Raw genomic sequence first — 14532 nt, forward strand, 5'->3', positions numbered from 1 at the left:
CTATCAAGAGGGAAAATGCACCCTGTAGTTAACAGAAAGGCTCTTAAGGCAAAGGAAGAGGCAACATCAGCAGTCACCAGAATTTGCCGATGTCCTCGAATCGAATCCGTAGAAGAAATATAAAAACCTCCTCAAGTCACAAGGTGTGAGGGGAGTGCTTCCCGGAGGAATCAGGACTTAGCAGATGCACAAACAGGATGTCATTCTAGGGTGAAAGCTGGGAGAGGGTTTGCCCTCAGGTTTCTAAAGCTTGAACAGGCCAAACATCAAAATGTTGGATCTGTTCCAAAGATGATAAAGGAAAGAATAAAAGGTCAGGAAGGAGGAAAAGACCCTGGCTCTTGACACACTCCTGGCACTCACCCCTCAAAGGACTATGAATACACAGTCCAGTATTCCTGAACCTCGGGAAATGAAGGCATTGCCTAGGTCAATCACACAAAGAGCTAACTCAGAAGATCCGATACTAAAATATGGAAACAGCATTTTGGAAACTAAAGACATTATTTCTTCTCTCCACTTGTGCCAACAACACTAAGCTACAGGTTACTATGCTGTCACTGCCACTCCTGGGCTATCCTTTAGTAATGCCCCGGGCAGAAGGGGAAAATAACTCCTTCCATACCCATTCACCCTGCTGAGCCTCACCTCCAAAACTACTAAGCATGCAAACAACTGACCAGGAGCACAGTTAAAAATTATATTCTCCAAAGAAAAAAAGAGGTCATGAGATGCCCTTGCTGCACTTGTAAGACATATTTCTTCTCCAAAACTAGAAGTAAGGCTGCCACATTTAAAAAACAAAAGGAACAATTCATCTTTATAATTAAGAAGCTTTCATTTTCAAAAAATCATATAATATGGTGACACTAGAGGTTTCACGTGGAGAGTGATACAGCAGAGCAAACAGAAGTTTATAGGTGCTTGAAATATTTACATTCTTTTAAATTGAGAAGAAAAACTAGAATATTAATTCAGCTATTAGGAAGCAATAGAACTGTCAGAAAGGATACGTATTCCATTCATGCCTGAAATCTTGAAGTCATCTATAAGCTGCACTACCATGTCTTTATTTGGGTCACTGGGATCACTTTCTCGAACCTAGAGAAAGAAAAATAAATTCAAGAACAGGAGTGTTTAAGACTGAAAGTCATTTCCACTATACCAACCAAAACTATTTTAATAAAATTTTTTAAAAGATTCAGTATTTGAATTTATAAATAATAAATTCAATTAATTTTATAAAATTCAGAAAAACTCCTCTGTAAAATTTTGTCATTAACCTTTCTTATATCATTCACATATTTGTAGTACTTACACATTTGAGCAATTTTATTTCATCCAAGGCTGTCTCTGTATAATGCTGGGCACTTTTTACAACTTTCATTGCAACAAATCTTTTTCCCCTTTGAAAAAATGCATTAAAAAATATTAACAGCAGAAGTGTTAACTGTAACAACTAATAAACTAGACTAATAAACTAAACATTATAATGAACTCTAATAAACTCTAATAATAGAAACTTTTAATACTTTCCTTTAAAATAGTACTTTTCAAATTGTGGGCCCACAGTTAAGCAGTGGCTTCATGAGTAGATCTTTTTTGCTTTTTGTTTCTGTTCTGTCCTCATAAAATTATGGCACACTAGATAAATATCAGAGTTCATCGTCACATATGGTTAAGATCAAGTATTGTTTTAAAACACTTTTATTTCAATTCATACACACTACACATGTGTATGTGTACTATAAGAAGACAGTTTCATATTATGGATCACAGCTTAAAAAAAAGTCAAAACCCACTAATTTGAAAGGTCTATATGTTATTATTTTATATTTGAAATGTTTTTCTGGTATGGATGAACTACTATATAACTCAAGTGTGGTGCAATTACAAAGAATAAGTCTCCAATATAAAAGCAGAAGAAAGTTAATATTTAATAGCTTGTTATAAAATAAAGATGTTGAACCAGACCAGGAATCAACAGCACAGACGACCAGGAGCACTTACTGCATATCCCAGCACAGCCAGACAGTGGAGAAGTGGCCCCATCCTAGCTTCCTAATAACATGGTACCGGCCATTGAAGAGGTCTCCAATTTTCACTGGATGATAGCCACCTATGATTGTTTAAAAAAAAAAATTTTTTTTCCAGAAAAATAGCAATAGAAACTCTTTCTTCCTTATCAGTTCATACCAGTAAATAAATCTCTAAATAGTAAAATTGGATTTGAAGCATGTTTAATAATATAACATTTTTTCAAGAGCATCTTTCATCAAGATGTCTTTCTTTTAGGCTTCTTCATTTTTTAAAAACTTACCTTAAAAAAGGAATGAGCCAACCCAACACACCGTAACAGTAACTGGAGGTTTTAAAGTCTATGTGCACATACTATGTATATTCCAACTCTGGACACTTCTAACCAGTAAGTTAAATGCACATCTTTGGGGGTCCGTGAAACACAACTCACCAAACCAAAGGATGTGTACTCTGCATAGTTCTGCATACCAATAAGGAAGTATACGATATATGACAATTTACCCACCATAAGAACTTGCTTCTCTCACCACTTGTCCTCAACCTCAAGCTCCTGCCAAGAAACAGGTTGGAGAGCAAGAGAGAGCACTCAGTGTTAAGGTGGGCTTGGGGAGGTAAGGATGCTTCATAGGCATCTACATGACCTCACTCTGCATTGTAAATAAGATGATCAGGGTACAAAGTAGCATGCTTAATATGATACCACTTTGGTGAAACACACAAGAAAAAGTCTAGAAAGGTAAAGATATTTAGCAGCAAACATCTCTGGATTATAAGATTACTCTTTTATTCTTTTTATCCCTATTTTATTTTTTCCTCTATCTTTTTCAATTTTTTCTTAAAAAATACTTTTCTACATTTTATTCTTTAATATCTACTGCTTCTCTTTTAATTGCAAAGATGTTCTCATTTTTTAACTCTTCAGAATTCTTACAAATCCCTCAAGAAAGCAAGGATGGTTCATGCTCAAAACAGGAGGCATCTAAACCACACCCTCAATACATCCGTCAGAGGGCAAGGAGTAGTAGTTTAAAGAAATATTATAAATGTTATCATTATTTAAATTGTGTTGAATTATTAAAGCAGGAATTTAACTAGATAAGAACTTTCTATGAACTTTCAAAGTCTCTAACAACATTTGGGGCAAAAGAAGAACTGAAATGAAAGATAATAAGGAATAAAACATAACAAATTATTAAATGAATGGGTAACTAAATTTATTGTGGTCATCATTTCTCAATAAATACATGTCAAGCCATTAGGCTGTAACTGCTTAAACTCACACAGTGCTTAAGTCAATTCTATTTCAATAAAACTGGAAGAAAAAATGTCTTATTACTTACATACAAGACTACACCAAATTCAAGTGGGCTCTGAGTTCACAACAGTGGTTAAATCATTCAAATTAACAATGAAAAGGAGGAAAAGAAATTGAATACTATTCAAGTAGGGATACTGTGCTAAGCACTGTACTTTCAAAATCATGATCCACTGAAACAAAAGTAAACTGAAACATGTGTTGCAGACCTTCCACAAGGCGAGCAAGCAGGGGTGAGGAAGGAGGAAGGGAGGAGAAGTTCTGTCTGGGAAATGCTAAGCTGAACAAAGTGAGTAGATTTCTTGACCAAAGGGGTTCTCAGAGCCCAGTGTCTTAACACACATTGGGAACCTCCAAGAGCACAGAAGATGCTACAAATTTCAGACACACAAAACCATTTCGTCAAGAAACTAGACGTATTTCACAGCACAAAGTATTCAGGAAACACTGATGTCTATTGTTTCTTACAACCACTCAGAGCAGACGGTGTAATTTCTACACTGCTGAACTGGACAAAAGTCTCAGGGACCATAAGTAGCTGGTTCAGGGCAGGAAGTTGGGTCTGACTCCAAAGCATGCTTTGTTCACGAGTAAGAAATGCATTCCATTTTTAATACCCAGAGGACCGTTTCCCAGTCTTATTACACAGGAACATTTGATAGCTTAATTGAAGGCTATTTACCATTTAATTGCATATTATCGCTAACATGAAAGATTCTAAATTTAAAACTAATTTAATTATGTGTAAAGAGAAGAAACCTGTACCACTACTGTATGTTTCAGATTTGAATTCCTGAACAGCCAGGTTCGGTTCATGTGAGCTACAATCAACAGGCACTGTTTCCAGGGTAATCACAGCAGAAGCGCAGCTGTTCCTTTTCTCAATAGGACTGAAAGTTGAAGAAATTACTAGCGTAGTCCCATTATCTCAGGAGCCCTTACAATAAGAATACTATGCAAAAAAAAAAAAAAAAGGCCAACTAAACAAGAGGGGCATAAAAGTTAATATTAAAACAAAAATACAAAAACAACTGAAAGTATCAAACATATCCTAATTTTTTTTCTTTTTGGCCTTGCCATACAGCATACAAAATTTTAGCTCTGGTCCTAATTTTTATTTTGAAAATTGGTGTACACAATTTCAATTTTTTGAAAATTGGTGTACACAATTTCAAATCTGAGTCCATGCATTCTCAAATCCTAATTTCCTAATTTCTACAGGAAGCAACACTGTTTCCAAACATTTTTCAGTCTCTTCTCACAGAATGGTAACTCTCAGGCTGCCAAGAGGGTGGAGCACATCTCCACACAGCAGACCTCACCAACTGCCTCAGCATCCAGGGAATTAAGAGAAAATGAGTTCTCTTCTCCACTTCCTGCAATGAGCAAACAACACATACCACGATGGCTACTAGCAGAGGAAACCCTGTGTCCTACACAACACTGTCCACACAAAAGGAATCCTGAGAACAGTCAAAGGCTAGACAAGGCCCCTCCTCCCACTTCTTCACCATCATTCAGTACAGGAGCACGGGGTGACAGCAGTGCCGTGCAAGGGCCTTGCTGATGGCATCAAGCAGAGAACCAGAAAGGGCCCAGCAATGGACGGCTCCCTTGACTTAGGGGTTTGGCTGATACAACTGTACTTCATGACTTAGCTAAATCATGCATTCATCACTTAAAAGTTTTCCTTTCATTCTTCTTTAAAAAAAAACAAAAAACAAAAAACTTGGCAATGTCACCCATCTTGGAGGATCTCAAATTCCCTGAACAAAGACTGAAACCATGCCCTCGGCAGTAAAGTCTTAACCACAGCACCTCCAGGGAATTCCCCAAAGTTTTCCTTTTAGTCTTTAAAAATGTATATTAGATTGGATTACAAATACAAGCGAGCAAGAATGAATTGTTAAGCAATTTTTAAGTCCACTCCGATTCCTATCTCCCAAGCACACGCAAAAAACTATAACTAAAGCTCTACCTGCACCATTTATTAGGAAAGCTTCAAAGGAAACAGTTCTGAAACTATCCTTCTCAGCTATCTGGGGTGAACTGCTGGCCAGGATAAAGATGACTCCCTTTTCCTTGCTGAGCACAAGACAGGTTCAATTTGAACAGTGAATCAAAAGTTCAGAACTCTCTCATAGACAAAAGCCTGGAAGAATTTTCAGCAAACTATTTTCTAGCAAAAAATATTAAGTATCATTTTTTTCACTGACCCTAGTTTCTTAGCCCTCTGATAGTGATGTAACAAATTAAACAACATATTAAAAGGATAATACATCATGACCAAGTAGGGAATATTCTAGGAATTAAAAGTTGTTTAATACTAAAAAATCAATAGATGCAATTCACCACAAATAACACACCAAAAGAGCAAAAACTATATATCAGATCAACAAGCACACAAAAACTACTTCACGATATTCAACATGCATTCCTGATGAAAATTCTCAACAAAGCAGGACAAAAAGAACATCTATGAAAAATCTGCAGATAACATCAGTCCTAACTGTGAAAGAATGAATGCTTTAACTGCTAAAATCAGGAACAATGTAAGTGAGACTACTCTCCCTACTTTTACTCTACACTGGCCTGGAAGCTCTGGTCAGCACTACTGGGCAAAATAAACGGAAAGGAGGATGTAAAACTATCTGTAACCAGAGGCCCTTATGGGGTCTTCCTGGGACAGACCCCTCCCCTATATCCTGTGCCACAACTCTTCTCTGAAGTACCCAGACAACTGTACCTCAAGCATATACCTAAGATTTTCAGATGCTAAAACCACCACCAAATGTCAGAAATTAACTACTTGATGATCAAGAGCAGATAGCCCCCAGACTTACTGGTGCCTAAGGCGTGGTCACCATCAACCAACCGCAGAACTGTGCATGAGGAGATCACACACCCTGGGACACTGGCCTTACCCTGCCTTTAAGTATATGCTTTGCTGAAATCCCTCAGGGAATTCAGGGTTTTCGGAAGCACAGAGCCACCTGGAGTCTCCCTGCTCAGCCCTGCAATAAACCTTTCTCTCCTTGAAACTCTGATGTTTCAGTCCGTTTGGTCTCACTGTTGGGTCGAGCACATGAACTTGCTTGTGTTCAGTGACGTATCTCTTATTCACAGACAACTTGAATGGCAACAGGAAAAGATGAAGTAATCTACAAAAAGGTTACTGAAACTATGGAGTAAAGAGAATAGGAGGCTATAAGCTCAAGATGTAACAACTGTGTTTCTAGATATCAGCAATAAACAATGAGAAACTGAAATCGTAAAAATATAATGATACTCTGGACTACCCCGGTGGCTCGGTGGATAAGAATCCACCTGCCAATACAGGGGATATGGGTTCAATCCCTGGTCTGGGAAGACCCCACATGCCATGAAGCAACTAAGCCCATGCACCTAGAACCCGAGCTCCCCAGCAAGAGAAGCTACCACAACGAGAAGCCTCCGCTTGGTACAACAAGCGAAAGCTGTGTGAAGGAACGAAAACCCAGCGCAACCAAAGCCTAAATAAATGTTCAAGAAAGATAAATCACAAAGACATAACCTAATATACATATAGATAGATACTGAGGAATAAATCTAACTAAAGACGAGAAAAGGATCTCCCCTGGTGGTCCAGTGGCTAGGACTCAGTGTTTTCATGGCTGTGGCCCAGTTGGAATCCCTGGTCAGAGAACTAAAATCCTATAAGCCACACAGTGTGGCCCAAACAATAAAAAATTTAAAAAATAAGAAAAGGATTAATGAAGCATAATAACCAATATAATAGCAAATGCTAATTGCCTTAAATTTTAAAAGGAGTAAAAAAAAAAGTCATTTAAGACAATTAAATAGATGAAATGCAGGGATTTCTCAAATTATTATTTAAAATTACTTTATGTTTGAGAATTTCCATAATAAAAAAGGATGCCATTTTTCAACCTGTCTCTTACTCATTCCAAATGTGTGGTGGTGCGAGGAGCTGTCTGGATGACCAGGCAATCCCAAAGCAGGTAGAGACAGGCTCCAACTAGTGGGGCAGAGGAGAGAGGCTCTGTTGCAGGCCTGGATAATGTATGTGGGTGGGACCCCAAATGCTCAGAAACAAACTCTAAAAAGCAGGTTAATGGGGAAAATAAATGAAAAACCTGCTCAGGGACCACTCTAGACTCTTGTTTATGATACCATCTAAGGCAAACAACACTGGGATGCTCTATCATCATTTCTACTGAACATGTGTGTGTGTTGGTAGTGGTGGGGGGTGGGGGGGTTGTTACACACATTAGTCCAGCATCACCCAGGATGGAAGCACTAGTCAGGATTAGAATCAAGCTCTGCTAGATTCTAAACACTGTGCTCTTTCTACTATGATAAAGTATTCACTCATCAGCTAAAATAGTCAGTTCACTCAGTTGTGTTCAACACTTTGCAACCCATGGACTTCAGTACGACAGGCTTCCCTGTCCATCACAAACTCCCAGAGCTTGCTCAAACTCACGTCCATCACGTCAGTGATGCCATCCAACCATCTCATCCTCTATCATCCCCTTCTCCTCCTGTCCTCAATCTTTCTCAGCATCAGGGTTTTTTCCAATGAGTCAGTTCTTCACATCAGGTGACCAAAGTATTGGAGTTTCAGCTTCAACATCAGTCCTTCCAATGAATATTCAGGACTGATTTCCTTTAGAATTGACAGGTGGGATCACCTTGCAGTCCAAGGGACTCTGAAGGGTCTTCTCCAACACCACAGTTCAAAAGCATCAATTCTTTGGTGCTCAGCTTTCTTTATGGTCCAACTCTCACATCCATACATGACTACTGGAAAAACCATAGCTTTGACTAGATGGACCTTTGTTGGTAAAGTAATTTATCTGCTTATTAATATGCCGTCAAGGTTGGTCATACCTTTTCTTCCAAGGAGTAAGCGTCTTTTAATTTCATGGCTGCAGACACCATCTGCAGTGATTTTGGAGCCCCCCCCCCCCAAATTAAGTCTGTCACTGTTTCCATTGTTTACCCATCAATTTGCCATGAAGTGATGGGACTGGATGTCATGATCTCAGTTTTCTGAATGTTGAGCTTTGAGCCAACATTTTCACTCTCCTTTTTCACTTTCACCAACAGACTCTTTAGTTCTTTTTCCTTTCTGCCATAAGGGTGGTGTCATCTGCATATCTGAGGTTATTGATATTTCTCCCTGCAATCTTGAGTCCAGCTTGTGCTTCATCCAGCCCAGCATTTCACATGATGTACTCTGCATATAAGTTAAATAAGCAGGGTGACACAATATACAGCCTTGACATACTTCTTTCCTGACTTGGAACCAGTCTATTGTTTCATGTCCAGTTCTAACAGTCGCTTCTTGACCTGCATAGCTAAAATATGTACCCCTTTCCTTTATGATGATTAAAGTATGAATTAACTGTATGGAATTATGAATGAATACAGAAAAACTCTGATATAAAATAGAAGCTGGCATTTTAAGCAGTATGGATTTTCTCAATACAAGATAAGTTGGAAATGGTTCATCAATGTTACATAAGTATCTATTGTAATTGACCTTAACGAACAAAATTTTTGAACCATTCTTTAGTAACCATGATTTTCAGGTTACAAAACAAATAAGAAAATAAATTACTGCTTTAAAATCATATCATACACAAACTTCCTAATGTTTGACAGTTATATCACACATAACAGTTGTAAGAAATATGTAGGGTATATCAACTAAAAATTTGTTGAAATTAGGAAACACTATTTTCCTTAGTAATTTAAAGTAAAATTGAGATTATATGCACCTCAGTAGAAACACTAATAATAATGCTAAATATAAAAAGGCAGGGACTCCCTGGCAGTTCAGTGGTTAAGACTGTGCTTCCACTGAGGGGGCACAGGTTTGATCCCTTGTCTGGGAATAAGACCCCGTGGCTCCTCACGCCACAAAGTGGCATGGACACACATACGCAGCAGGATGTATAAATGTATAAAAAATAGCCCAAGAATCTACTCCCAAACAAGCAATTATGAAGCCTATGACACCACTGCCAAACTCCCTTCTGACTGGGGGAGATTCAATAGGGAAAACTTATCGAAAAACTCTTGAATGTAGATTAATCTGTTATTACATCAAGTATTTCCTGTAACACTACTAAATGGGAGAGAGCTGTAGAGGGAAAAGCAGAGCAAAACAAATTCTCCAGAGACAAATGATCCTTATTTATCTATGACCTTAAAAAGACAAATATGACAGATGGAGAAACATTTTTTGCAGTTGAGCTATGGTGACTGCAGTAAACAGAGTAAGAGACCTTGAACATTTGAAATGTTAATGCAAAGGCCAACAGATAATTTCAGGCCTTTGCCTCCTTATCAATTGCTTGTACAGACTTGTGCCTAAATTCAGGGATGCTGACTTGGAACCACAGCAGTGGCATTTACTCATTAAGTGACACTGAGTAAATTACCTCTCTGGGTACTTGCCCCGCTACACCTCACTGTCTCAAAACCACATCTGGGTACATATTACATGCTCCATAGTGTTGACTACTGTTCCACCACTACCCAAACCCACTGTGACTAATGACACAGATTGTGAGTCAGAGGCCAGGCTCTGTCTATCAGATTGAATCCCTTGAATCTAAGAAGACTCTTGAGAGAGTGTTGTAGAAGACTCTTAAAAGTCTCTTGGACTGCAAAGAGATCAAAGCAGTCAATCCTAAAGGAAATCAATCCTGAATATGCACTGGAAGGACCGATGCTGAAGTTGAAGTTTCAATACTTTGGCCACCTGATGTGAAGAGCTGACTCATTGGAAAAGACCCTGATCCTGATAAAGACTGAGGGCAGGAGGAGAAGGGGATGACAGAGGATGGGATAGTGGGATGGCATCACTGACACGATGGAAATGAGTCTGAGCAAGTTCTGGGAGTTGGTGATGGACAGGGAAGCCTGGCATGCTTAAGTCCATGGGGCTGCAAAGAGTCACACACGACTGAACTGAACTGAGGCCAGGGTTAAGAGTACTGCCTATAGCACTTAAGATGGTACAACTAACTGACCCAAAGTGAACAAGGAAGGAAAAGAAACTAACTCATCTTTTCTCTTTTTATTGAAGTATAACTGACCTACAACATTTTCTCAGTTCAAGGCGCATAACACAAAGATTTGATATTTCTATATAAAACAAAATGGCCACATGACAATTAACTCACCTTTTTATTAATGACTATCCAAATATTGAAATATTCTTATAAGAGAATCAAGACATTCAGCAGTCAAGTTTAAAGTCACCTCCCAAGAGATAAGGCTGTGGCTACTCTGCTAGGTGCCCTGGGTGCCTTCCCTACCCCTGCCAAACTGGCTATTTTGCTGCAACCAGCCCTGTGAGTCCTCCCAACAACCACCTGAGCAGGCAAGAGCAGGGAAATGAAGCAGATCCTTTGGGACAGTCACACTTTCAGCTGACAGCAGCCCCAGCTCACAGCTTGACTGCAACGTCATGAGAGAACCAGACCCACATCAACAAAATTTTGGCATATTTTTTGAAGAGACACACTGATGGTCTTTGGGAAGAGCCTTGAGAGCAGTGCAAGTTGTACAATTCCAGACTTTCATTATTTGTGAAAAGCAATTAAACAAGACAGGATATCCTTAAAGATATCATTTTCTCTTAGACTAGATGGGGGGAAAGTGAACTAATAATCTAAATATAAAATTGTATCACATAAAAACACTACCAAGAGAATGGCATGTATGAAAAATCATATTTGTTACACTGCGAAATCAAAATGTGTAATACTTAAGGAGAGCTAGTAAGAAAGACACTGAGCTATGAAAATGTCCGTAAGAGCTGAACATAACGATCAGGGGTTCTACAAATATTTCAGGGGCAGAAGTGCACTAACAGCTCCATATGTTTACAAGATTAGAATCTACTTCTAAACAGGATAAAATAAGGATTCCTTCTGCTTTTATGATCAATAATCAAGATTTCTTCTCCGTTTAGTACTGTAACTTCAGAGCAATAAGTAAATGTTTAAAAAAAAAATACACTGAAAATTGACAGGAAAGAGCTTCAAAGAAAACAGAGCTCACAGCGGAAATGCAATTCACATCGTGGGGGCCAGACCAGAATCTCAAAGCCCAATCTCTACATTCTATAGTCTAGAGCAGTCCTGCATCACTTCTAAATCCAGTGAAAAAGGCTTTAGAAAAAAGCATTTTAAATGCACCCTGGTGGGCAGGGGTGGGGTGGGTTATTGGCAGGAGTTCTTAAAATGCATGGGAGTTACCATCAGATCAGACTGCTAGTGGCCATTTTCAAGTGGTCCAGTCTACAGATTTACTTGACTCTCTAATTTGGGTTATGAACTTTTTTTCTCAAACATACACATACAACTAAGCGTTCAATTTCACTGAAGGTATTCTGAGTATATAAATACTCTACAAATCTTAGAATTCACAATTAAAGATAGTTAATGGACACACTTTGTATCCATTACCAATACTTTCCATTGTTTAAGTACACAGTGCCAGTCACAGCCATCTGTCTCATCAATGTATCTTTGACAGAGGAATCAACCATTGCTCCAATAAAGGTATTATAAAGTTTACTTGCACTGACCTCTTGCCCAAATGTTGCTGTAGAAAAGCTTGATAATAATCTGACTTTTAACCCCGATGAGTTTAGGCAAGTCCACCTGCCTAAAAAACTTATCACTACATCAAACAAGCTAAGGCTGCAATGTTCACTGGGTTTTACAATGGTTTTCATAGCTTTAATGTCTTCCTTCTTATTCTTAGCCTTATCTTTACTTGCTTGGTAGGCAGAGGAAGAGTAAACAGACATTATTTGATATCTTAACAGGGCGTTTCCTCTACAGTAAACATGAGCCTTCGTACATGGACTTGGACTCTTCATGTTAACTCAAAGATTTGGGGCTCAGTTCTCAGTTCTTAATTATGTTCTGGATAAGCAAAAATACAATATATTGAATTATGAACTGGGGAGACAAAGGATCTTGCAATGAGAACTGGATGAAAGTAGAGTTTAGAAATCAGAAGATACCTGCGAAATATTGAGATTTCTTTCACAACTAAAAAAAAAAAAATTCTTTTAGGAACAAAAATACTTTTAAAATAAAAGAACTGACAACACTTACCTATCCATATAAAACCAAAGGACATAATTATACACTCAGACATCAAAATACAGCTGAAAGACTAAGTTCCTTCAATAAGTTAAGACCTATTGTTAGTTCATACTTCTACTGTTCATGAATGAGCATGGGTTTATCACAGCACACAGCAACATCTAACTCATCCACACAACTACAGGCATGTTCCCAGGTGTACATCATACTGCTTGTAAACAATGAAGAATAATTCATTGTGAATTATCCAAATTCTCATTATTTCTAAAGGAATTTTAAAAATGGGAAAAGAACATGGGTCTTAGAGATGAGTGACTACAAATGCAATAAGTAAAAGTGCTTTGACATATAGATGAAAAACAGAACTGCTTTCTAAGCCTCGTTCTAAAGCCCCACCTAGTCTTACAATCCGAGAGTAATAACATTTTCCAGTTTAATCATCATCAGAAAACCTAACTCATGTACCAGCTTGTGCGTATTGCTGTGGTAAGTACCCAACACAGCAAGTTAGATACAGTCAGTGGGCCTTAGGTCTTATAATCTGCACCGGATGAAAAGCATATTAGATGAATTTATGTCTTAGGAAAAATGGTTAAGTGATTATATCAAAATACAGCTGTACATAATGTAAAGTGCACAACATCCTTTTACTAATTTCTTATGGCATTCTTCTGGCAGACTGTACTCTCCAAAGAAGGGCACAACAGCATCTCTCAAGCCACTGGCTCTTATGGAACCTTGAAGTTCTGCTACAAGAAATAGACTCTAATTCTCCTTGTAAATCTGGATGGACTTTTGATGTGGTTTTAACCAATAGAATATAATGGAAATGGATGTGCGATTTTTGAGGCTAAGTTATAAAGCAACACAGCTTCCATTCTGAAAAGGAGAAGTCTCCTTTTGAAACTCTGAGATACCAGGTAAGATGACTGACCACCCCAAAGCTGCCGTGCTATAAGGAAGCCAAGCCACATGGAAAACATGCAGAGAGGCACACCCATCAGCAGTCCTGGTCTTGCAATACTTGCAAATGATGGGTTTTCAGATGATTCTAGTCTCCAGACTTTAGAATGTCTTAACTGAGGCCCCATATTTCATGAAGCAGAGACAAACCTCCTTCAGCTTTGCCCTTTCTAAATTCCTGATCCATAAAATTATAAGTAAAATTAAAAGCTGGCCTAGTGTGCTAAATTTTGGAGATTACACAACAGGTTATGCTGTCCTTACTCTCCTAAACCCAAAAGCTCTATGAAACCTCCTCCACTGTTCAGCAAGAAAGATGTGCCTTCAATCTTTCCAAGGTAACCCACCACGTCCAAAAAGCACTCATTTAATTCTGTCCTTGTCAGCTCTTCAACCTTTCCTCAGATATCTTCCCTTCTGCCTAGAAACTTGCTCAGGTATCCTGTCTTAAAATCAACTTTCTCCTGCCCATATCTGACCTCAGCCCCTACAAGCAACAGTCCTCTCCCTCTGTTTCATTGCTGCATTTCACCAAAGAATCTGTTGTGCTCACTCTAGTGCATCCTCACCTTGACATCTGCATGACCTATCACTGGCCCCAACTGATGTGTCCCTAGGGACCCCAGCCCAAGTAGTTCATTGACTCTTAGCCTTCATCTTCCTGAAACTGTGGCTTAACTGAATACTGCTATTATTAAATCCTTTCTTCTTGAAAACACTCTTTTATGCCTCAGTATTGGAAAGAACACCACCCTCTTAGTGTGTTGCCAATACAGGAAAAATTACTATTGCCCTAGGGAAGAATTTTGGTAGCCTGATGAGATAGGTCACAGTGAATATGGATGGTATAGTAAACAGAGCTAAGCAGGCTGCTGACAGGATCAATACAAGGAAAATAGGTGAAATTATTTTACTTAGCATAATAGGACAAAAAAAGAGTTTTGTCAAGATGCTAAGAAATTATAATCAAAGAACTAAAACTTCTTTAAAAAAAAAAAACAAATACAAGGTCACATGACACAAAAAGAAGAAAAGCAAGTTTTTAGAAATGCAATGGTCAAAAATAAGATGAAG

The 14532-nt window shown here is 38.4% G+C and overlaps 1 protein-coding gene across 12 annotated transcripts in view; it reads right to left on the reverse strand.

Annotated features, from left to right (window-relative positions):
- The window catches only part of SRPK2 (SRSF protein kinase 2), a 244384-nt gene that overhangs the window by 45791 nt on the left and 184061 nt on the right, over positions 1 to 14532 (reverse strand). For all 12 annotated transcript variants that reach the window (XM_069587881.1, XM_069587877.1, XM_069587879.1 and 9 more), the window contains 3 exons: positions 2011 to 2119; positions 1319 to 1406; positions 1014 to 1101 (listed from right to left, as the gene is read on the reverse strand). In XM_069587881.1, coding sequence (XP_069443982.1) covers positions 1014 to 1101; positions 1319 to 1406; positions 2011 to 2119 — 285 coding nt within the window. The remainder of the gene's footprint in view (positions 1 to 1013; positions 1102 to 1318; positions 1407 to 2010; positions 2120 to 14532) is intronic.

Source organism: Ovis canadensis, chromosome 4 (genome assembly GCF_042477335.2).
Source record: "Ovis canadensis isolate MfBH-ARS-UI-01 breed Bighorn chromosome 4, ARS-UI_OviCan_v2, whole genome shotgun sequence".
Taxonomy (NCBI): domain Eukaryota; kingdom Metazoa; phylum Chordata; class Mammalia; order Artiodactyla; family Bovidae; genus Ovis; species Ovis canadensis.